The sequence below is a fragment of the Polypterus senegalus genome, chromosome 1 (genome assembly GCF_016835505.1).
Source record: "Polypterus senegalus isolate Bchr_013 chromosome 1, ASM1683550v1, whole genome shotgun sequence".
Classification (NCBI taxonomy): domain Eukaryota; kingdom Metazoa; phylum Chordata; class Cladistia; order Polypteriformes; family Polypteridae; genus Polypterus; species Polypterus senegalus.
The window spans coordinates 163,706,804-163,729,436 of NC_053154.1; the positions used below are offsets into that span (position 1 = coordinate 163,706,804).

Sequence of the window (22,633 nt, forward strand, 5' to 3'; positions counted from 1 at the left end):
GTTTTAGGTTGACATATCAGGACAGTGATAAAAGGATTTTTACATGCAATAAGCACTAGGGTGTTGTACCGTATTAGCCATTATGAATTTAGTGATAATTATAGCAAAATCACACCTTTTATTGGCTAACTAAAAAGATTACAATATGCAAGCTTTCAACTCAGCTCAGGGCTAGGCTTCTTCAGGCATGTGTTCTTTACAGGACGTGTTGTAAAATGCAGCCTTGTTCACTAAATACCATTTGTTTACATGGTGGTTGTTGGCAGTGGGACTGAGGCCAGCATATTAAGGGCTGTCCCAACCAAGGATTTACAGAATGACGTGTATGTGTCTGTTTATGATTACATTTTGCCTGAAGAAGGGGCCTGAGTTACCTCGAAAGCTTGTATATTGTGATCTTTTTAGTTAGCCAATAAAAGGTGTCATTTTGCTATAATTCTTACTACATGCAATAAGCAAGTTGAATTGCAATGCACTTACTGTCACTGCCAAAGCATTGTTTTTCTTTGATAATAAAATGTCCTGATAAATCTATTTTCTAACCTTTTGATTTCTTTGATTTGTTTGAAGTCTGAGTCTATCCTGAAGTATCAGGAACAAGTTATGAACCAACCTTTGATGGAAACCCCATGGCACAATCATGCATACACAAACCTTAATCTATACCTTTTCAATATTTATATTATTCAATAACTTTGGGCAGTATAGGATTATAAATTTAACTAACACACATGGCTTTTTGGGTGCAGGAGACAGAGCCTGGAAAATATTTGGGCAGACATGATGCATAGATGCAGACTCCACACAGTCAGTAGGCTAGCATTGTGAGGCAGTAGCTATAGCCATTGTTCTGATCCAGGGTTAGATATGGTGCCAAAATGTGGTAATGTTTTGCATGATGACTAGCACATACAAGTAGAAATTAACTCTGTACATGTGACAATATCGATCCCATAAACTTATATAACGTAACATTAATAGCAATATAATGTTTCCTATACTTTTTAACTGCACCTTTGCTCAGAGTAGTCATTTTCTTACTTGATCCTGAAGGGATTTATTTTAATTATTAATGCATCTATCCAAAAGTAAGAATATGTAATTATTTTTTTACTTTAATATAAATTATATTGCTTTATTCTTTCTGATTTCTTGAAGAGTAAAAAGATAAAATAACAAAACATAAGCATCATAAAATCAGGCAAATTTCATTGCTTATTAGATTAGATTTTAAGTTTCCATTCAGTAGATTCCACTTCTCTTCATGTGGTGTGTGATCCTTTTGAAAAATTTCAGGATGTGTCAAGAAATATTCCTCTCTGCAAAAGAAAAGAGAACATTATGAGAGGCAAGAAATAAGAGCAGATGTAGGGAGGCACATGAGAATATGAAAGGCATGAAATTGTTACTTTTGCTTCAAAGTTAGGAATGACAGAGTATTATCTTAATAACTACACAATCAGTTACTCCTCTTTAAAGACATGGGAACCAGTGGAAGCTATATACAGTATTACTAGACTGGGCATAAATGGATGAAAATTCTTTCATTTCATTTGGTATGTTGTGTTAATCCCCAAGGGGAGATTGTCTTTTCATGTAAACTTTGGGGGTCAGAGTGCAGGGTCATATGCATAACTTCAAATCAGTGCAATATACTGGTATATTAGAAAGAGTGGTGAACAGGACTTTACAGCCGGTTTTATGATAAACCAACTTAATTTTGTTAAACCTTATATGGCTTGACTTGAACAAATTAACAATGTCTGTACAGAGGATTGAGAGAGAAAGAATTTGGACTAAGAAATAATAAAATGGATACTGTTACTTTAAGAAAAATACACAACAAGAGATATAATGATGATCACAAAAATCTTAAATGTTTAGACAAAAATACAAATCTGGAAATTATTTGTTTAATAATACACAGTAATACAGCATTTTCAAACCTGCTAACCCCAAGTCAGAGTCATGGGGCAAAGCTTATAATGGCAGCACCGGGAGCAAGGCACACAACAGCTAGTCCATCATAGGGATCACACACACACCCTCAAAGGGCCAGTTTGGAACCATGATGTTAGCTCGCCATTCATGTCTATGGAGATGCGGGAGAAAACCAGAATAACCCAAAGAAAAGCTCAAGGAGAAAGTACAAACTCCATATGGACAACGGCCGGGCAGGGGATTTAAAGCCAGGATGCTTTATCATTGAGGCAGCATGACTGACTTACTGCTGTACCTCCCTGTTTCCTAATTCTGAGCTTCAAATTAGTTCCTTCTAAATTTTGACTTGATATTTTTGAAAAGTGATGTGAAATTAAAGAGTGACATTTAATTTTCTTTTATAATAAAGCAGAGCTGTGCCATAAGGAAGCCTAAACTGAGTGACTGTCAAGTGCTTCAGTGGTAAAAGCAGGCAAACTGCCTGCCATTCGGGAGTCACTTAAAGGCTTAAGTGCAGAGATCAGGGTTTTTTTGCATTTTGCTTTTCATAGTTAAATCCCTTGAATTGAATGAATAGCAGACAATTCATGCCAACAAAGCACTGTAATACCTATGCACTTAGCACATCTGAAATAATGTCAAGACTTGAAGGTATTCTAATGTGTCATATCTTTTTATCTATGTTTAAGCAAAATAGCGATTCTCAACTTTTTAAATCTATTCTTATAGCTAATATTCTGGTTTATTCAACTTCTTTCGTTCTTAAATCTATTCTTATAGCTAACATTCTAGATTCTAGAGTATTTATTGTCATTTCATCCATATACTGTAGTACAGCACACAGAGAAACGAAACAATGTTCCTCCAGGACCATGGTGCTACATTGAACACAGGACAACGAAGAATCCACGACACATAACATAAAGACACGTAATATATAGCAAGGTGCATATATAACAAGGTGCATGTGAGTCAAATGTGCAAACATGTGCAACCATGTGCAACATTGTAGAGCAGGAGACATATATCAGATATCAGATAGGTCCATGAGTGTTCAGGAATCTGAGTGCTTGGGGGAAAAAACTGTTAGACATTCTGCTGATAAGGGCCCGAATGCTTCGGTACCTTTTTCCCAATAGCAGAAGTGTAAACAATGAGATTGAAGGGTGTGTTGGGTCATTCACAATGCTGGTGGCTTTGAGGATGCAGCGTGTGGTGTAAATGTCCATGATGGAAGGCAGAGAGACACTGATGATCTTCTCAGCTGTCTTCATTATCTGTTGTAGGGCTTTACAATACCTGACCGTGCAATTTCCAAACCAGACAGTGATGCAGTTGCTCAGGATGCTCTCTATGGTTCCTCTGTATAATGTTGTTTGAATAGCTGGTGGAAGATGGGCTTATCTCAGCCTATGCAGGAAGTAGAGCCACTGCTGGGCTTTCTTGGCTAAAGAGCTGGTGTTGTAGGAACAGATGAGGTTATCTGCCAGGTGGACACCCAGGAATTTGATGCTATTGACGACCTCCACAGTTGTGCCGTCAATGTTCAGTGGCAGATGATCACTCTTAGTCTTCCTAAAGTCAACAATCATCTCCTTTGTTTTGTCTACATTCAGAAACAGGTTATTGGCTTTACACCAGTCCTTTAACCACTGCACCTCCTCTCTGTATGCTGACTCGTTGTTGCTGATGAGACCCACCACAGTCGTGTCATCTGCGAATTTTATGATGTGATTAGAGCTGTGCATTGCTGCACAGTCATGAGTCAGCAGTGTGAACAATAATGGACTGAGCACACAGCCTTGAGGGGCTCCAGGGTTTCCAGTCTTGACTCACTGAGGTCTCTTTATTCGATTGCATTTTGCAGCTTTTCTGCAGATTTTCTGCACACAGCTTTCCAAGATAGGCCTCACAAATGTGCTTCACGACTTAACCTGGCTTCTCTTGACTTGTCCTCAATGTGGCATGCTCTACAACTAGTCAGTTTAATTATTTCTGTACATCTGGTTGAGAGCAGTGATGAGTCCACTAAGATTCCCAAGTCTTTTTCATGAAGTTTATTTTCTAACTCCAGACCTAACAATGTACAGTATATACATGGACACCATCTGTGAAAAACTGTATTTGTTAAGAGTCAGTCCACGAGAATTATTCTGAGTAACCGACAGATCAGGAGATGTAAAGTTCTAGTCAGTGCCAGGCAAAAGTCAAAACTGGAGATCAAAAAGAGCAGCACAAATGAACAAAACACAGGGATAAATCAAAGTCAAAGGTAAAAAGAGATTCAAAACTGAAGAAAAAAAACTTAACCTTGGGCATACTTGAATGAAAACTAAGTGTCACTAAGGATTTTGTTTATTTTATCCTATAGAGGTATGATTTTGTATGTTGCTCCTACACTTATGTTATTTGTAGATCATGTTGTGTAAACAAATAACGGAACAAGTTAAAAATAATTCCAAAATGTATTGAATTACTTACCAAATTTTGTGAAATTTCAAAAAATAAATTCAAACCAAAGAGTAACTCCATACATATATCAATACAATGAGTATATTATAACAGTATTATTATGTCTATCTAACCTTATTTACTGCATTTGCCTCCAAATAAGATTTCTGGCTGGGTTCATTTACAGAGATTCTAAAATATCTCCTAATCCAGTTAGCTAACTCATTTTTTAAATTCTATCCAGAATATTCCTTAAACATAGGAGTAATGGATAAACTGATTCTCAGATACCTGACATTAAAAAGCACCTAATTCAGAAAAAATACTCTTCTAAAAACTTGTGTCAGGCATTCTGACCTATTAGCTAATAAAACTTCCTGTGTTCCCTAAAATAAAACAACATATACAGTATATCTCAGATGTATATTTTTTCCAAAAACTGAACATTGCCAACCCTGATGAAAATCTTTGACCCGGATGGCACTCAACAATCCTTTAAAGGAGATCCCAGTACCAGGAGATAGGCCCTGGAGAGACAGGCCCTGGCCTATGAGAAGCAACCTTTTGAAAACTATGTAACTGCCCGGAGCGTATCCTGCATTTTCTTTTCCAAATGTGAAAATTAAAAAGGGATTTTTCTATTTGTGATCCCTACTGTTCAACTTGTTTTTCGGTTCAGTGCCTGTTTTAAAACAACGTCAGTGTCTCGCTATCACCTTCATTTTCTTTAGTACTTTTTTGCTCTCCTTAGTCTCTTTCCTGTATTTTTTTTTAATATCTATTGAAGTCAAGGGGATGAGGCTTGGTAAAGGATTATGGCATTCAAGTGCTAGAGCTATTAGAGCTGAAGTCGCCTGAAAGTTCTAAAAGGCATCCATTTGTCATGGCGCTTTGTTGTGGTATTTGCTGCATTTGCTGCTGTATCTTCCTCCCTCATCTTTTTAAGCTGAATCTACTGCTCTTTATCAAAAATGTTTTTGTTAAGTTTGGATTGTCAGGTTTTAAACTTAGCTTGTTTTTACATAACCATTATTGTGCTGCTCAGACTAATAATTTTGGCTTGAGGCATATTGGTTTTGAATTAGAGTTTATAGTTTTCTTATTTCTGGCTCTTGGTACATAATGATAAGATTAAGAATTCCTCTTTTCATTTTTTTGTCCCTTTGTATTATTTCCTTATAGTTGCCTCAACAATCCATTGATTTTTTTACTTTTTTTGTTTGCCTGTTTTGCCCTGTACCTTATTATTTGTAATTTGTGTTGATTATTTTATTAATTATTTCACACTGTATTTAATTAATTATTCAATATATTAATTATTATTTGACTGTAGCAAGCTTTGGATATTAAACATAAAATTCTGCTGTTTGCAATATGAAAACTACTTTTGCATGACTATTACATTTTCAGCATTATTTTTATCATACTATTTTGTATCACTTCTATACAAAATTCAAACATATCTGTAAAAGTAAAGCCCCTATTTAAACTTTTCAGTTAAATCTCTCTATTATAATAAAAAAAATCCTGGGACAAGACAAGACTTTTTAGCCTGGGATGAGATGTGACTTTTTCAGAGAGATACTTTCAAGTCCCGCGAGATGAGAGTTTGTGCCAAGAGATTTAGCCATGCCCGTGGCCGGAAATAAAAGACAAAGAGTAGATAACAAAGTAGAACGTCGTAAAGAATTGAAAAATGTTGGCACGAAAACACATGCAGAGCATGTTAGAGATAATGGAAGTACAAAAATTCGAAAATCTCAAAAAAATGATAGTAAAGATCGCATTAGTGCAAACAAACTGAAATTATTACTGGGTGAAATAAAGGAACAACGAAAAGAGACAGAATATTTTGTTCGGTTTTAAACTTAATCGGAGACTTGTAGATCGTCTGATTCATGTTGCCTTCAGGGAAAAGTAATGTTTCTTCCCAATGAAGAGGTGTATCCGCAAGATTTGTTGTTTGGTGAAAGTGAAATCCACATACGCACACAGCAGAGATGTGAAGTGGCTGGTGCGCGCAGGCTGGGGGGGTTGGCAAGTGAAGCGAGCAGGGGGCAATGTCCCCCAGTCACATATACTATCCAGCTTATTTTCCGTCTTCTATATTCAATCCTAAAAATGCAGAACCCTCCATTATTTGCATGTCTAGGTTGTTAATTAAACGTTGCTAGTGAATGTGTCTTTTAGTTTTTCACTAACAATTCTCAAAGAATGGATTCAGTAGCAGATAAAGATAACATACTTACTTAATCCATGTAACATCTAAAAGGTGCCATCTGTCTTCAATGCAAACTGCATTCCATCTGTGTCTTTGTCCAGAAATGACGACACACTCAATCCCTGCAAACCTAAAAACAAAATACATGAATGATGATTCCTTTCATTTTAACAAAATAACAATAATGGAGGCTTCTCTAGCTGACAATTACAAATTCAGTATGTCTTACTTTATCAGCCACAGCTTCTGCCTTCTTTGAAATGTGCCCCTTTCCCCATTGGTAATTGCTGTGAGACCACTGAAGGTGTACAAATTTCATTAAGCATGCAGAAAAGTGCAACACACATCTTAGAGCCAGGCATATTCCAAAATGTTTCTGTCATCTAATATCTGTTGACCATTTTCAGTTTGCAGCAGCCTCTTGTCCTCCCTGGAGGCTCTTCAGATTATACGGTAAAGCGTGGAGGCTAATACTTGATGGCAATTGGTCTTTTATAGCGAATATTGTGTCAGTCAGTCACTTTTCAGGTGAATGTGGAAGAAACATTTTTTAAATTGCAAGAGATTTAAAAAGGACTCATCTGCTATCTTAATCCTATCATATATACTGTACTGAAAGAATATGGATACCTCAAAAATAGCATACAGACCCAGTAGAAGAATGAGATGCAACAAGCAGACAACATTTTCTGCGCTGCATTTTTCTGGTGTACATTCACCTTTAAACCTGCATAATCCAACTGAGGACCAAAAAGGGGGCTGTTGTCTATCCCAACAACTGGAAAAAAATGAGAGGGGCAGCTTCATGTGTACACTCATATGCACACACAGACAAGGCCAAATTAGAATTACCTCTTTGTGATGTGGCACAAATACTGGAACACCAACAGAAAATCTATTAACACCATACATGCCGTGAATGCACTTGGAGTCAAACCTAGGAGAGTTAACTTTTAATCCTTAAGTGATTCATTTGGTCAAGTCAATTTTATTTATAGAGAACATTAAAAACAACAGAAAGTTTTAAATTTTACTATGTAGTAGTAGTTCATGCTTGGTTTAAGCAACAGCAAGCAGGTGAAGCTAGCAGGACTTCCCACCAGCAATCCGCTTTGTTAGTTCTGTCACTGTATGTGTGTGCTTTGTGGAGAGAAAGAATACTTGTATTAATTGGAACAGCATATTGCGATCATAGAATATATGTTTGTACAGGCTCTATCAACTTGACATGTGAGGGACTCTTGGAAGAACATCTTTCCGTTAAGAGCTCCTTTGAAACACACAATTTACTAATTAGTGAAAAACTGATGTCCTACTAGCTCTGTGAGCAGTGCACCTAAACCAGGAGACTGTTCTGTCCACACAGTACCCCAGTAGTTGTCAATAACATTGCAGATTGCATGGAAGGAAATCTTTATAAGTTGAAATGGTGATTATCACAGTAGATGGGCTAAGGTCTGGTTTCATGAACTTTGCATGTTTGCAACACAACCTTTGAAATGGTTATTTTATAACAATTGGTATAAACATTATTTAATACCATTCTCTAATAATAATAGAATCTATACTAATAAAAGGCAAAACCCTCACTGACTGACTGACTGACTGACTGACTCACTGACTGACTCACTCACTCACTCTCTCACTCACTCATCACTAATTCTTCAACTTCCTGTGTAGGAAGAAGGCTGAAATTTGGCAGGCTCATTCCATACAGCTTACTTACAAAAGTTAGGCAGGTTTCATTTCAAAATTCTACACGTAACGGTCCTAACTGAAACCTACTTACATACATATATATGGCCATAGCCTGCAGCTCGGTCGCCGTGTGAGGCGGAGTTGCGTCCCGCATCATCACGACTCCTATGTAATTGAGTGCCTGCCCGAATAAGGCTGTCCGTCAGCAGCAATCCAATAGACACGCTGCCGCTAAATATTCGCGGGTTAAGGACTGTGCTTATGCAAACAAAGATGAGATGGTCAGGGATAGACTAGTGTTTGGCACAAACTCAGCGAAAGTGAAGAGAAACTTTTAAGTGCCGGGTCTTAGCTAACATTAAATAAAGCCGTGAACATCGCAAGATCACACGAGATAGCACAAGCACAGCTGAGATCCTTCGATGCATGTACTCCGAGCGGCTCACGTGAACTGACTGTGAAGAGCTCCAAAGAGCGCTGAACAAAAAACGCATTACACAATTGAGAAGGCAGCAAAAGAATATGAAGCGAGTGACGCATAAACGCATATTCATAAGTTCATCTACTGTGGAAACAGACCACACGGTGGAAAAAGTCAATGTCCAGCTAAAGGAAGACAGTGTAAAAAATGTGGTAAATTGCACCAAAGTTTGCAGGACTGGGAAAGGTAAACCCGTGCATGCAGTGTGTGATGTTCTAGATAAAGAGGAAGACAAGCTGCTTATTGATGCAGTAAGAAAGGAACAACCCTCTGAAGCTGAACAAGCCTTTGTGGACATATCAATAGGAAAGTTTAAGTTTAAATTACGTTCATAGACACGCTGCCGCTAAATATTCGCAGGCAAATCCACAACTTAACAACCCTCTGAAGCTGAACAAGCCTTTGAGGACATATCAATAGGAAAGCACGGTGTAAAGCTTAAGTTTAAATTAAGTTCATAGACATGCTGCCGCTGGCGTTTGTCATGCCTACGACGAATATGATATTCGCGAGATACAAGTTTAATGAGAAGACGCAGGGTAGAAACGAGACTTTTGATCACTTTGTAACGGAGTTAAACTTGCTGGTGAAGGACTGTGCTTATGCAAACGAAGATGAGATGGTCAGGGATAGACTAGTGTTTGGCACAAACTCAGCAAAAATGCAAGAGAAACTTTTAAGTGCCAGGTCTTAGCTAACATTAAATAAAGCCGTGGACATCGCAAGATCGCACAAGATAGCACAAGTAAAGCTGAGAACCTTCGATGTATGTATTCCGAGTGGCTCACGTGAACTGACTGTAAACGCAGCACGCAGACAAGAAGCAAGAGCTCCAAAGAGAGCTGAACAAAAAACGCATTACACAATTGAGATGGCAGCGATAGAATATGAAGCGACTGACGCATACATGCATATTCATAAGTTCACCTACTGCGGAAACAGACCACACGGTGGAAAAAGTCAATGTCCAGCTAAAGGAAGACAGTGTAAAAAATGTGGTAAATTGCACCACTTCGCTAAAGTTTGCAGGACTGGGAAAGGTAAACCCGTGCATGTAGTATGTGATGTTCTAGATAAAGAGGAAGACAAGCTGTTTATTGATGCAGTAAGAAAGGAACAACCCTCTGACGCTGAACAAGCCTTTTGTACACATATCAATAGGAAAGCAAGGTGTAAAGCTTAAGTTTAAATTACGTTCATAGACACGCTGCCGCTAAATATTCGCAGGCAAATCCACAACTTAATACACGGAATGCCTGTTAAACATCTTAGATTCATGAGTACCAATTTGGGTAGTGAACACTTCGATGAATGAAACCTGTTATCTTTACAACGGTTGACAAACATGGTATTTAACTTGAACACAACACATCCTCCAAATACAAACCTGATTGAAAGAAATAATGATAATCAAATCCTTGATGACAGCAACACTCATAACAGTCACAAAACAGTTACATTGACAATCAGGTTATGTTATTTTTAAAATGTTTCCTTTTCTTTTCCATAACTTCTTTAACACACTACTTCTCCACTGCGAAGCGCAGGTATTTTGCTAGTAGCAAAATAAATAGTTTAATACTTTTATTACTAATAAAACTCTCGTTAACACTGAAATTAAGATTAGGGTACTTTTTTGTTCACCTCTTGCTATCAAACACAACCAACAGAAAAGCAAGACATTTGAGCAGCAAGTCATTTTTAATTACTCAAAAGTGAAAATGAATATAAATCAATATAAATAAACCGTGTTGTAATGTCTGAATGCTCCAAATTTTCCAGCAACTTGCTATTGTATATTACACTCTTATTAAAATAAAATAGATTTTTGGCAGGCACACCACAGCAGCTATGGCTATGACAGGATGATTGGTATCTAAATTTAATTCATATGCACCTTTCAAAGCAAACATCATCCTGAGATGCTTTAAAAAGGAAAAAAATAAATAAATAAAATACAGTGATGCATAAAACAACAATATAAATTAGAATATAATTTAACTTAACCAGCATTTCAAAGAGTTCTAGCTCAGGTATTTTCCAATTTTAAAATTATGCAAACCTGGCGAAGTGTTTCAATTTTACCTTTAAATCTGCCTGCACATTTCCAGTTCCCTCTTCCACCTTTGAACATCTTGTATCTTTTAGAGGGATGTCAGACTTTTTAAATTTAGTTTACACAAAGCTATTTGGACTTCTTTAAATACAGAGGATAACAGCCACAACTGAAAAGATGCTTTGCACCTTTCTCTTGAGGTTTATAGCAATTAGAGAGGATTTAGACTAGTAGTATACTGCAGCTTTCTTAAGATTTACAAGATTTCTTCTTACCTAGAAGCAACAAGTTTTGTTTCTGCTGTTCATTACCTGCACATTTCCTTGAAAAGGTTAGCCTGGCCAACACACTTTGCTTTTCTTCTTCGAAACACTTCTTCAGGATCCCTGGGACTCTGTTCAGTGTCTGAAAAGCATTTCCAGTTTTGGTTACTATTGCTGTAAGACAAAACTGTTACTAATAATGAAAAAGCTCGCAGTGCAGTTTGGGTCTCTAAACCATTTTTTGACTTTTGAAACACTATTTTCACTAAGTTGTAACTGACTTAAGAATTATATTTTTTTCTGTAAGGAAGGACACCAGTATTTATTCTACATACCGTAGTTGCTACTGCGTATATTATTTTTGTGTCAAATGCTTTCACCTCATGTAACCATGTGTCGCACAGAGCCACTTGTCTTTTCAGCATTTGTAATACAGTACAGCCTTTACATATGCTCTTTTGGATTTCTAGGGAGATGGTGAGCTAATGGTACTAGATGTGTGGATTGGAAATTAGGGTTCACCGACAAAAGCGTGATAGACATATGCACCCCTACAAAACCGCGACGGACAAATAAGCGGCGACAAACCCGCTAACTGGTTTTCAACAAATGCGCGCCGAAAAAATCGCCACGACAAAATCGCGAGAGAGGCCAAGAGAGTGGGATGTGTACATGCGCATTATGTATACATTATGTGCTAGGTTATAACTGTTATAACTGCTGATGACATGCCAAGAACAATTAACTCAGTCGAGGGTTGGCATAACACGTCATATACAAAGCGGAATTACCAGCAGTCAGGCAGCCAGCAAGTCTAAATACGCTCAACTATCAAGACGTCTGGCTGCATGCAATTCTTCCTACATATGCAGGGTGTGATCTTAAGGACTATCTGCGTGCCGTGCTGATGGCATGCCATGTCTCATAATATTGACTTTTAAAATAAACATTATTATATCTATATATATAATTCACTAAGTCAAGACAACCATGAAAAGCACGCCGGAAAGGGTGTGGATTCACTAAGCCGCCGACAAGTGAGACACCTATGGCGCACACAGGAAGGAGCCACGCCCACCAACTCCAAGACCATTGGATACGACGACAACTCGCAGGGCCACGCCCACCAACTTGGACGCGATGACACAGAAAAAATGGCGTCATTTATGTTTGTCTGTCGTAGAGGCCACATGCAGTGCAGGTCGGGTTAATGTCATGTACCTCCGAGCTACGTTGACTGTTTATAGAGGCATGTTTCTCGTGGAGGTGAATCGCCATATGCAGCGTGTGAAACGGTTTGCGAGGGGTATCCCATGGGATCCTTAAAACAATCCTTTAAAACTGAGGTTAAAGCACAATGAAGGAATCAGTCTTTAAAAACCAATAAGCCCTGTGCCTCTGTTTCATTACCGTCTCACCTGCTTCACCAATGCAGGCCCTGCAACAGTCGAGACGCTCTCTCAACAGCTGACCTTCTCTGTGCCTGACCGGTTCACACAGAGGCAGCGCAGGGGAAGACGCGCCAGAGGCAGACAGAGGCACACACACAGGCAGCTGGTGGGCGGCTCTCCGTGAGTTTCTCTTGCGAGCGGACACATGACCAGGCGGTGTGTATGCTTCGAGAACGAGGCTGGATGCGGCTTGCGACCGGGCACATGAACAGGCAGTGTGTATGCTCCGAGTGCGAGGGTGGACGCGACAGGACCATCTAGGAAAAATCATGTCGCGGATGTGATTCGCTGTATGCGTGTGTAAAACAGTTTGTTTGTCGCAGATGTGAATCGCTGTATGCGGCGTGTAGAACAGTTTGCGAGGGGTGTGCCTGTGTCTTTCCAGAAGTGTTCAACCATCAATAAATAATTATGCAGCGTTTGTTATGCCGCGGGTTCACTTTTGTGTTGTATTTTGCTCTCTCCAGAGTTCCATCTTTTCATTCACTTACTGTTGTATTCTCACACTGTTTTAGACAACCGTGTCTTTCCAGAAGTGTTTACCATTCAATAAATAATTATGCATGAGATTGAGCGTGTGTATAGGCGTGGGTAAGCCGTTGAACCCCATTCAGGCTGCAAACCGTGGAATTGCCACTAAGTGCGACTCATACGCTCCCACTGTTTTCGTCCCTACCCTTTGTACACACCCCCTCCCACACGTTGACTGTTAAAGAGGCATGTTTCTCGCGGAGGTGAATCGCCATATGCAGCGTGTAAAACTGTTTGCAACGGGTATCCCATGGGATCATTAAAACATTCCTTTACAACTGAGGTTAAAACACAATGAAGTGAGCAGTCTTTAAAAAACGAGTTTTCGGTTACGACACACGACCGCGTGCAGCATAGCAGAGTGTTGTACACCCTACATACAGCAATTCACATCCGCGACAAACATGCGTCTTCTTAGATGCTCCTGCACTTTGTACACACCCCCCTCCCACCTCGCTACGCCGCACAGACGATTGTGTGTTGGTTCGTTCCGTGCATTGTTACAATGTTGCTTTTCTTGCTGATTTATTACATTACCGATTTTGCAAATGTTAAATTTTCTCCCTGTGCTTAAAAATTATTAAAAAACCGGCCTGATTATGCGGCGTATGGTATGCCGCGGGTTGGCTAGTATGCTTTAAACTAGTAATTCATATTTAATGAAACTTTCGCGATTTTGTCTGCGCGATTTTGACGCCGCGTTTTAATCGGCGCTATTTTGTCGCCGATCATACGTCCATTGTGCAAATGTTGGGTCACAGGAAATTAGTATCTAGTTAGGAAATTTAAATAGAACAGCATGATATGCGAATAGTGATGAATGAACGAGCTGATTTCAATTCACCATGCTCACGTTGAGGAAATGCTTGTGATATTTACCAAACTTGGCAAGCTACATTAAAGTCAATGGGGAAGGACTAGCTGAACTTGATTTGACTGGGTTATAATGGTGCAGTAGTCTTTAAATTGTCCCTGAGGGCTTTGGTTAACGTCTGGCAACTATACTGGACCAATTATTGTGGCCAAAAAGGTGACCTGAGCTGGGCGGCAGCAGTGCCAACCAATGCAACCATCATGCCTCCATGATATCAATGAAGAAAGCAGTCAGAGACGCATAATCATGTATCTTATCCAAAAAAATGCCAAAACTGTAGTCAAAAGTCAGAAAAAATATTTTGAAGGCAGATCATTTTATGATTGAAACCGCTGGCTTGTTCTATTTTTTGAAATCACGCTGAAGGCTCTCTAAACTGGCTGTGCTGATCCTTTACACTTTTTATTCTATCAAAAGGAAAGAAACATCTTGTAAATAGTAATACATATTGCTATTATGCTATTATCCCAAAAACAATGGAGGCATGTAGCACATTGTTTGGATATGCAAGTAAGAATTTGCTACTACCAGTTCTTTCAGAGCTCACCATAGGCGATATTGTTGATTATCCATGTCCAAATTGCTCGGATCTTCTGCAGTTCTGTCCTAGAAAATTTGAGCAACTTTAAAACCACTCCTCTTATAGATATACAATTTACCTGGTAAAGGAAACAAGCAGAAAAGTGTTGAGCAAGAGACTATTTGACCAAACTTGAGGTGATCTAAAGTAAATAAACAACACAAGATAGCTTTAATTTGAAGATTAAACAGACCAATGGAATGGAGTCCCGTTCAGGTGTTGCTTCCCTCTTGCACCTGATGATTGCTGGTATTGATTGCAGCTGCCCCCCATCTATGCCCTTGGTAAGTGGGTTAAAGGAATAGATGGATGGAAGGAAGGTTTTGCTTTCAGTTTAAACTTTTTAAAGAAAAAACATTCAAAGAATGACATTTTGAAAGCCCCTGATTCTGGAAGTGATTCTTGGGACACTCCAAACTTAAAGAACAAAAGGAAGAAGGAAAGTATCTGAATACCTAAGTGTGAGAGAGGTGGACAGGTGATTTTGTTTGTGTACTTGTGTTTCTCCCTGTAATTTCCCTAGGATTCAGAATAAAAATGTTTCCTGGTTATATAATCTTCTTGTTTTCTAAATCAAAGGTGGCATACCCAGTCACGGTATCTCAAAAAGATATCAGAAAAAAAATGACTTATATACTGTGTATAGTCAGCAGGGAGTGCCTAAAATCCAGACACCAATGCACCCAACACAGTCCCGGGATCAAATAAAGGGTTTGTTTATTAGAGACAGTACTTTTTCAAATGAACAAGATCCACTGTTATAACCACAGGTAATACTGTTAGTTTCCCCTCCTTTCACTCCTCCAGGTGAGTATTGTCTTCTGCCTCCCAACTCTGGCTCACCTCTTTGAGGTCAAGCGGCTTCTTTTATGTTGGACCCAGGAATACTTCCAGTGCCATAGAACTTAATGGAGGAAGTACATCTGGATTACACAGAAGCCAAACGAACTGGAGTTCTTCTCCTTGCAGCGCCCTCTGGTGCCACCCAAGGACCCAGACAGCGTTGTCCTTCAGGACTATGAATCCTGCATGTCCATACTGGGTCCATGCCAGAGGAGCACTGCCATATATTGTACTGGGGGAGGAATTGTTCTGGATAGACAATCCCTCCCTGTCCATCCACTATGGCCTCTTGGCCAGGACAGGTGCCAACAAACAACCTGGCTGGAAACCTGTCCATACACCTTTGCACCTACATATGATCACATTATTTCTCCAGATCTTGATGACCAAGTAACATTTTAATTTCTCCCATTATTTACTCTAATGGCAGTTTTCATGCCTACTCTTCTTTCATCTGTCCTCATTCCCCTTCTTTATAGATGACCTGGTCTTACCTTTTCAATTACACAGCCAAATCATTGCGTCTGTTATCTTTTGTCATTTTCAGTGTGAAAATAATATTTAATTTTTTTCTGTTGTACACTATATATACCTACCCTGGCAGCAGGTGCAAGGAAGGAAACTGCCCATTACAGGGCACACTCACACAGATATTCATTAAGATGCCAATTATCATGCATTACCCTAATGGACATGAAAGGAAGAAGAAACACATGCAGCCATGGAAATTCTGCCCAGACATTGTCCAGGTACAGAACATATTAAGCACTGTGCTGCCATGCCTTTGGTTAAACTCCATAATTTAATAAGAAACATCCCAACACTACTTGAAAGACTTAGAAGACGGATAAACAAACCAAAAAACTCTTACTTTTGAAGCTCGTCGGTCAAGAGATAGAAATTCCAGTACGTCATACTGTAGAGATTTCTTGCCAGACATACTCTCTGAATAAAAAAATTGAGAAACTGTTGATAGATGCTGACTGTGTGAAATTAAAGAATAACTAAAGCGTATTGTTTGAATTCTTCAGAATCCAGTACAGTCAATAATTCCCATGTTAAATTTGTGAATCCATTTTCCTCTTGAATGTTTTGGCTTGAATTGCAGAGGTTCCTTATTTTGATTCCTAACCCCAGTGTGTGTGACGAAGCACTTTCTGTTCTTCTCACTGCTATTAATTTCTCACCTCTTCAGACTTTGCTCAGATCCTTTAAAAAATAATCCAAACTTAGTTTCCCTTTCACTTCTTTTATTAGTCATCGCAGTATTTTGTTTCACTGAAGTAGTTTGTAGGGTACCTAATAATTCACAACAAGAATTACAGTTTCGGTTTAAAACTTTAATATTTCTTGTTCTGTAGAGCCATTTGGGTGTCATGCCAGTACATTAATCGACATCAGTTTAGTAATCAGATAAAATCAACCTAGGACGTGGCTGCCTGCCTTCAAACACAAACACAACCATTTGCCCTGCTTGCATATCTTTAATGCACAATGAAGCCCTCTTTATAATTATTTTTAAGTAAAATGTAAGAGTAAGCCATGGATCCTTCTCTATTATTGATGTCCCCAGTTAAGTTTGCGTTGAGTCTGGAGCAGCTACAGTCTTCTAGCTGCGGATATATTCTGTGAATAGGGACGGCTTTTTAAATCACATTAATTGACCAATAAATTGCTTGGGTGAAACAGTCCAATTTACTAGACGCACAGTTTTCTTGGTAGATAAGTAAAACGGTGCATTATATAAATGTTGCATAAATGGATATAAGCAGTTTTACAGAAAATGTTAATATGATGCTTAAAACTAAGATTGGTGTCAAAGACCTCCATATATTCTATTTTTAGAGTTTTTGCTTTTAGAGGAACCGAGTATATTTAGATTTGGAGCCTCTTTGCTAACTCTAACAACCTCAACCATTTCAGCATGGAATTGCAAAATGTTTTGTGATACCCAGACTTCAATAGGATTGGAGCAGTCAAAAAGAGCTAAGGGAGTTTAGGCAATATCAACTGACAACAGGAAGATGTATAGCCCAGTGCCATTAGCGTAACAATGAAAAGAAACGTTAGATGTAAGAATAATCTCAGGTGAAGGAAACTTAAACAGATTAAGTGATACATTGCCATGATTCAAAGCTCTAGGAGTCACTGTAGAACACCACATAATGCTTTGAGTAATAGATGTCTTGTGCAAACTATCCTGACGTCATCATGGATAACAAACCTACGGCCAAGTAAAATAGGCCAACTCCCTCAAAACTCCAAATTATCAACAACAAGGCAACATAGGTGTGCTCAAAACAGTTACTTGTCTATTGAGAACCCAAAATAAAAATATTTTTATTATATAAATATTAAAAACTCCTGGATATAGGTAAAGAGATAGGGGCACTTCTTGAGGCAATGCTTTCAACTCCATATCATGACAATAGGCCTGCCTGATGACATTTTCAAAGTTGCTGCCCATAATTGTTAAACATACTTACCACCCAACATCTGCTCCCTCAGCAGTTTATTCTCATGGTCCAAAACCTTGTTCTCCTTTTCCAGTTCTTCTATTTTTGCTTTAAGCATACCAGCACTGTCTATGCTATGCTGAATATCCCAATATTTGCTTTCCTCCTGTGAGTGGCCATCTTTATGTTCTAGTAAAGTGCCATCTGTACCTCTGCCATCTCTGCATGCTGTGAAGATGCAGTTTCCTTGCCTTTTCATTTTTCTTTCTTTAACATTCCTCATTACTTTCTGAAACAAGAGATAAAACAATGTACATGGTACATGACCATGAGAGTAAATGATTACTTTATCCAAAGAATGGGGTCAGCAGTGTTTTTTTTTCAAGAAGTACCTTTTAAGGTTTAATCTACCTGACCACTCATCCACTTTAAAGATGCTTATACTGTAAAATTAAAAGTATTATATATAAAGCAGGTTGTTGAAAGAAATTGTGTTTTTTGAGTAGTTTCATATAATTGGATTGTCAGATCTTGACAACTTCAAGATCTTTTACTTAAAACAGCTCAGTACTCTCACTTGAAGAAGTGGAATAAGATTAGAGAAGCGGGATATGCATATTTATTAATGTGAATGCAAATGTCAAATAAAGAACAAATGAAATAGCAAAGGCATAGTTTCTTAAAACACTTTTCAAACTCCATACTTTATATCTCTGTAATCTTTATTAAAGAATTCAGCCTCATACCGGTGTTTACTTAATATTCAACTACTTAATAATTTTGTTTTAACACTTTCTGGTGTTACTAGCTGGTGAAAGGGATGGCCGGCAGCCCAACCTCGTCCAGGATGCGCAAGAGACGGATGGATTCCAATCATCATGGGGCTTGGAGTTCTCAACCACAGCCCTGTTGGGTACCGTTCATCCACTTTGGCCATTTCTTCCGGATTTGGAACCTTTCTCTCCCCTGGCTGGGATGCTTGTCTGCCTGCTAGGAGCCTCATGTTTGGGTAAGGAACCATCCCCTCTTCTGCCCGGGATGCCAGTCCAACCCATGTGACACTTACAGTACGCAGAGTACTATTTTTAAAAAAAATGTTGCGCTACTGATGTCATGGCCTGTGGGAAATGCTTGCAAGCAAGTGGGCCTTGCATCCTAGCAACCTGTCTCAAACAGCATTTAAATGAAACATAACATTGTCTCGGGAGAATTTAACTATTTTAACAATGTCAAAAACATAAGAGGGCGTGTGTTGATCTCCTCACAGGCTCTGTCAAGGTATATAATGACCCTCTGGACAACGAGCGGGCGCGGCCATTAACTCTATTTTCTCCTTCTCTCCCCACAGTGCCTGGAATCCACCCAGTGAGGGCACCCAGCCCTGTTCTCCCAGAAGACTACGACAGATTGATTTGCTTCCACTTCTTTCTGCATTTGACCTTCTTAAGCCCAATGTAAGGGTAAAGTAACTCCACGATTATTTTGCCTTATCATTAAATGGGATGACCTGTCTTGGTGTCCCAAATTATTCTGAGATCACCTGTCATTCCTATACATGTCCACAATGTATAATACCTTTACATTATTCAGCCTCAAAGCCATACTGAAATAATTTTTGGAAGCCAAGGAACACTTTAAAATAATCAAACTTTCAAGCTAGATCATGACAATAGGTTGCATTATCTTAAGAAAGAAATTCCGGTCCTCTCAGCTTATTGGAATATGAATATACTGAAGATTTACCAAAATAAGTGGTCACTTTTTTGTTTTTAGGAATTTGACTACAAGGTAAGCCATCACTCCATGTCAAGAAATAGAAAAGCAAAAAAAAAAAAAAAATGTCAACTTTATGTTACAGTACAATGTCACTGCTTCCTTTAGAGCATGATAAGCTAAAGTTAACATGTCCAAATGAGCCTGCTCAGACAATAAGGAGAACTGTTTATCAACCCAATGCCATCACTGAACTACAGTGCATCCGGAAAGTATTCACAGCGCATCACTTTTTCCACATTTTGTTATGTTACAGCCTTATTCCAAAATGGATTAAATTAATTTTTTTCCTCAGAATTCTACACACAACACCCCATAATGACAACGTGAAAAAGTTTACTTGAGGTTTTTGCAAATTTATTAAAAATAAAAAAAAAGCACATGTACATAAGTATTCACAGCCTTTGCCATGAAGCCCAAAATTGAACTCAGGTGCATCCTGTTTCCCCTGATCATCTTTGAGATGTTTCTGCAGCTTAATTGGAGTCCACCTGTGGTAAATTCAGTTTATTGGACATGATTTGGAAAGGCACACACCTGTCTATATAAGGTCCCACAGTTGACAGTTCATGTCAGAGCACAAACCAAGCATGAAGTCAAAGGAATTGTCTGTAGACCTCCGAGACAGGATTGTCTCGAAGCACAAATCTGGGGAAGGTTACAGAAAAATGTTCTGCTGCTTTGAAGGTCCCAATGAGCACAGTGGCCTCCATCATCCGTAAGTGGAAGAAGTTCGAAACCACCAGGACTCTTCCTAGAGTTGGCTGGCCATCTAAACTGAACGATCGGGGGAGAGTCAGGGAGGTGACCAAGAACCCAATGGTCACTCTGTCAGAGCTCCAGAGGTCCTCTGAGGAGAGAGGAGAACCTTCCAGAAGGACAACCATCTCTGCAGCAATCCACCAATCAGGCATGTATGGTAGAGTGGCCAGACGGAAGCCACTCCTTAGTAAAAGGCACATGGCAGCCCGCCTGGAGTTTGCCAAAAGGCACCTGAAGTACTCTCAGGCCATGAGAAACAAGATTCTATGGTCTGATGAGACAAAGAGTGAATTCTTTGGTGTGAATGCCAGGCGTTACGTTTGGAGGAAATCAGGCACCGCTCATCACCAGGCCAATACCATCCCTACAGTGAAGCATGGTGGTGGCAGCATCATGATGTGGGGATGTTTTTCAGCGGCAGGAACTGGGAGACTAGTCAGGATAAAGGGAAAGATTACTGTACTGAGACATCCTGGATGAAAGCCTGCTCCAGAGCGTTCTTGATCTCAGACAGGGGCGATGGTTCATCTTTCAGCAGGACAATGACCCTAAGCACACAGCCAAGATATCAAAGGAGTTGCTTCAGGACAACTCTGTGAATGTCTTTGAGTGGCCCAGCCAGAGCCCAGACTTGAATCTGATTGAACATCTCTGGAGAGATCTTAAAATGGCTGTGCACCAACGAATTCTGAGGAAAAAAATGAATTTAATCCATTTTGGAATAAGGCTGTAACATAAAAAAATGTGGAAAAAGTGATGTGCTGTGAATACTTTCCGGATGCACTGTATTCGTTTATTAAGTGAAAACATTTTGGTGGGCTATCCTTAAGTCCATCACACTTCCTGAGATTTGCTACAGCCGAAGCACTGGTAGCAGTGTCAGGCCTATCTACAGAACAGGACACTCCTTCACTGAAACAAAATAATTGCTCTCACTTAATACAGTACTGTCATTCTTGTAATGTTTTCTTCTTATTCATGTCATGGTAACTGGAAAGCCACCATGTACTTAGCATTGTTAAAAGGAATTTGGAATTTCTGTTTACCTTAGCAGTATGTGTCAGCTCCTGATAGCACAGGTTATTTTCTTCACAGAGACGTTTTGTTGCTTTAGCAATCCTTTTTTGCAGAATGTCAATGTCTTGTTGTAGCAAACTTCTCTCAATAGCACATAGATGTTTTTCTTTATCTAAAAAACATGGCATTGATACTGAAAATACTAAAAGCATACAATAACGTAATACACTATTATCCATGCTCAATATCTAGTTTAAAGTAGTAAAGCTGAATAAGTGGTGTTACTGACGAGTGTGAGGCACAATTAAACCAATTCACTCTCCATACGTAAGTAGTTGGTCATTGAATTTGTTCCAGCAGACACCTTGTCGTGTTTATTGCCCATCTGTCAACAGTGCTTCAGCCTTCAATATTACCACAGATCTCTTGCTTCCGTCATATTAACTTTGCTTTCAGAGTTTTGAATTTGTTAAACTGAATACAATTTTTAAAAAATTCTCAGGAGTCATTCCTGGAGGAGGCAAGGGTGTTTTAGCATTTTTAATATCCATCCTTCCATCCATCTATTTTCTAGATCCATTTTTTCCTCTTGACTTCTGTTGGATGATGGAAGGTGGAGGAATCCATCCGAAAAGGGGTGCCAGTCCATCACAGGCCTCCCTAATAATGATATTAAAAAAATGGATTTAAAATTCAAATCTTTTCATTAATATGTTTGAATTAGGTAATTATTTTCTAAATCCAGCTCATGGTCAAGAAAGTACCCAGATCTTTCCTGGTAGTTTATCTAGGGGCCACATTTATGGGATGATAAATTCAGCTGACAGAGGCTAGGAATAAATCATCAGAGTAGTGGTGCAGATGGTAGTACTTTGGGGATCTTCTAATCTCATCTTGATAGTATGCAGAAGTAAGATGGGAATGGATTGACAAACTATGTTGAGCTTGTTCTCATCAAAGTAGTGATGGGGAATATTTATATTTCACAATAGAAGCACACACTGGCAGCTGGGGAGCCCATGTAAGGACTAGTGCGGTTAAACACCTGCTGAAGGTGCTACAGTATGATGTATCTGGAATTGTTGAAATGCTAGGACAATTCACCAAAAAGAACATTTGAATAACCCCCACATGAGACACATGGAATCCTGTGTTATATTATGCAGGGTGGGCAGTTGTGGCCCATTGATTGTGTCTGTAAATCTCATAGAGAACTTTGAGAACAGAACAGCTCT

At 39.0% G+C, this 22,633-nt stretch overlaps 1 protein-coding gene across 1 annotated transcript; it reads right to left on the reverse strand.

Moving 5' to 3' along the window:
- Positions 1-1,189: 1,189 nt before the first annotated feature.
- LOC120537802 (kyphoscoliosis peptidase-like) lies at positions 1,190-16,527 on the reverse strand. Its single transcript, XM_039767047.1, has 5 exons — positions 16,262-16,527; positions 14,515-14,573; positions 11,160-11,253; positions 6,642-6,743; positions 1,190-1,319 (listed from the first exon to the last, which is right to left on the reverse strand). The coding sequence occupies exons 1-5, from the start codon at positions 16,303-16,305 to the stop codon at positions 1,190-1,192; spliced, it is 429 nt and encodes a 142-aa protein (XP_039622981.1). The 5' UTR covers positions 16,306-16,527.
- Between the last annotated feature and the right edge of the window lie 6,106 nt (positions 16,528-22,633).

Coding starts and splice junctions, on each gene's coding strand:
- LOC120537802 (XM_039767047.1), bottom strand. CDS start 16,305: ATGACGTACTGGAATTTCTATCTCTTGACCGACGAGCTTCAAAA. Junction 14,574..16,261: donor TTGACCGACGAGCTTCAAAA/GTAAGAGTTTTT, acceptor CAAATTTTCTAG/GACAGAACTGCAGAAGATCC. Junction 11,254..14,514: donor AATCAACAATATCGCCTATG/GTGAGCTCTGAA, acceptor AATGCTTTTCAG/ACACTGAACAGAGTCCCAGG.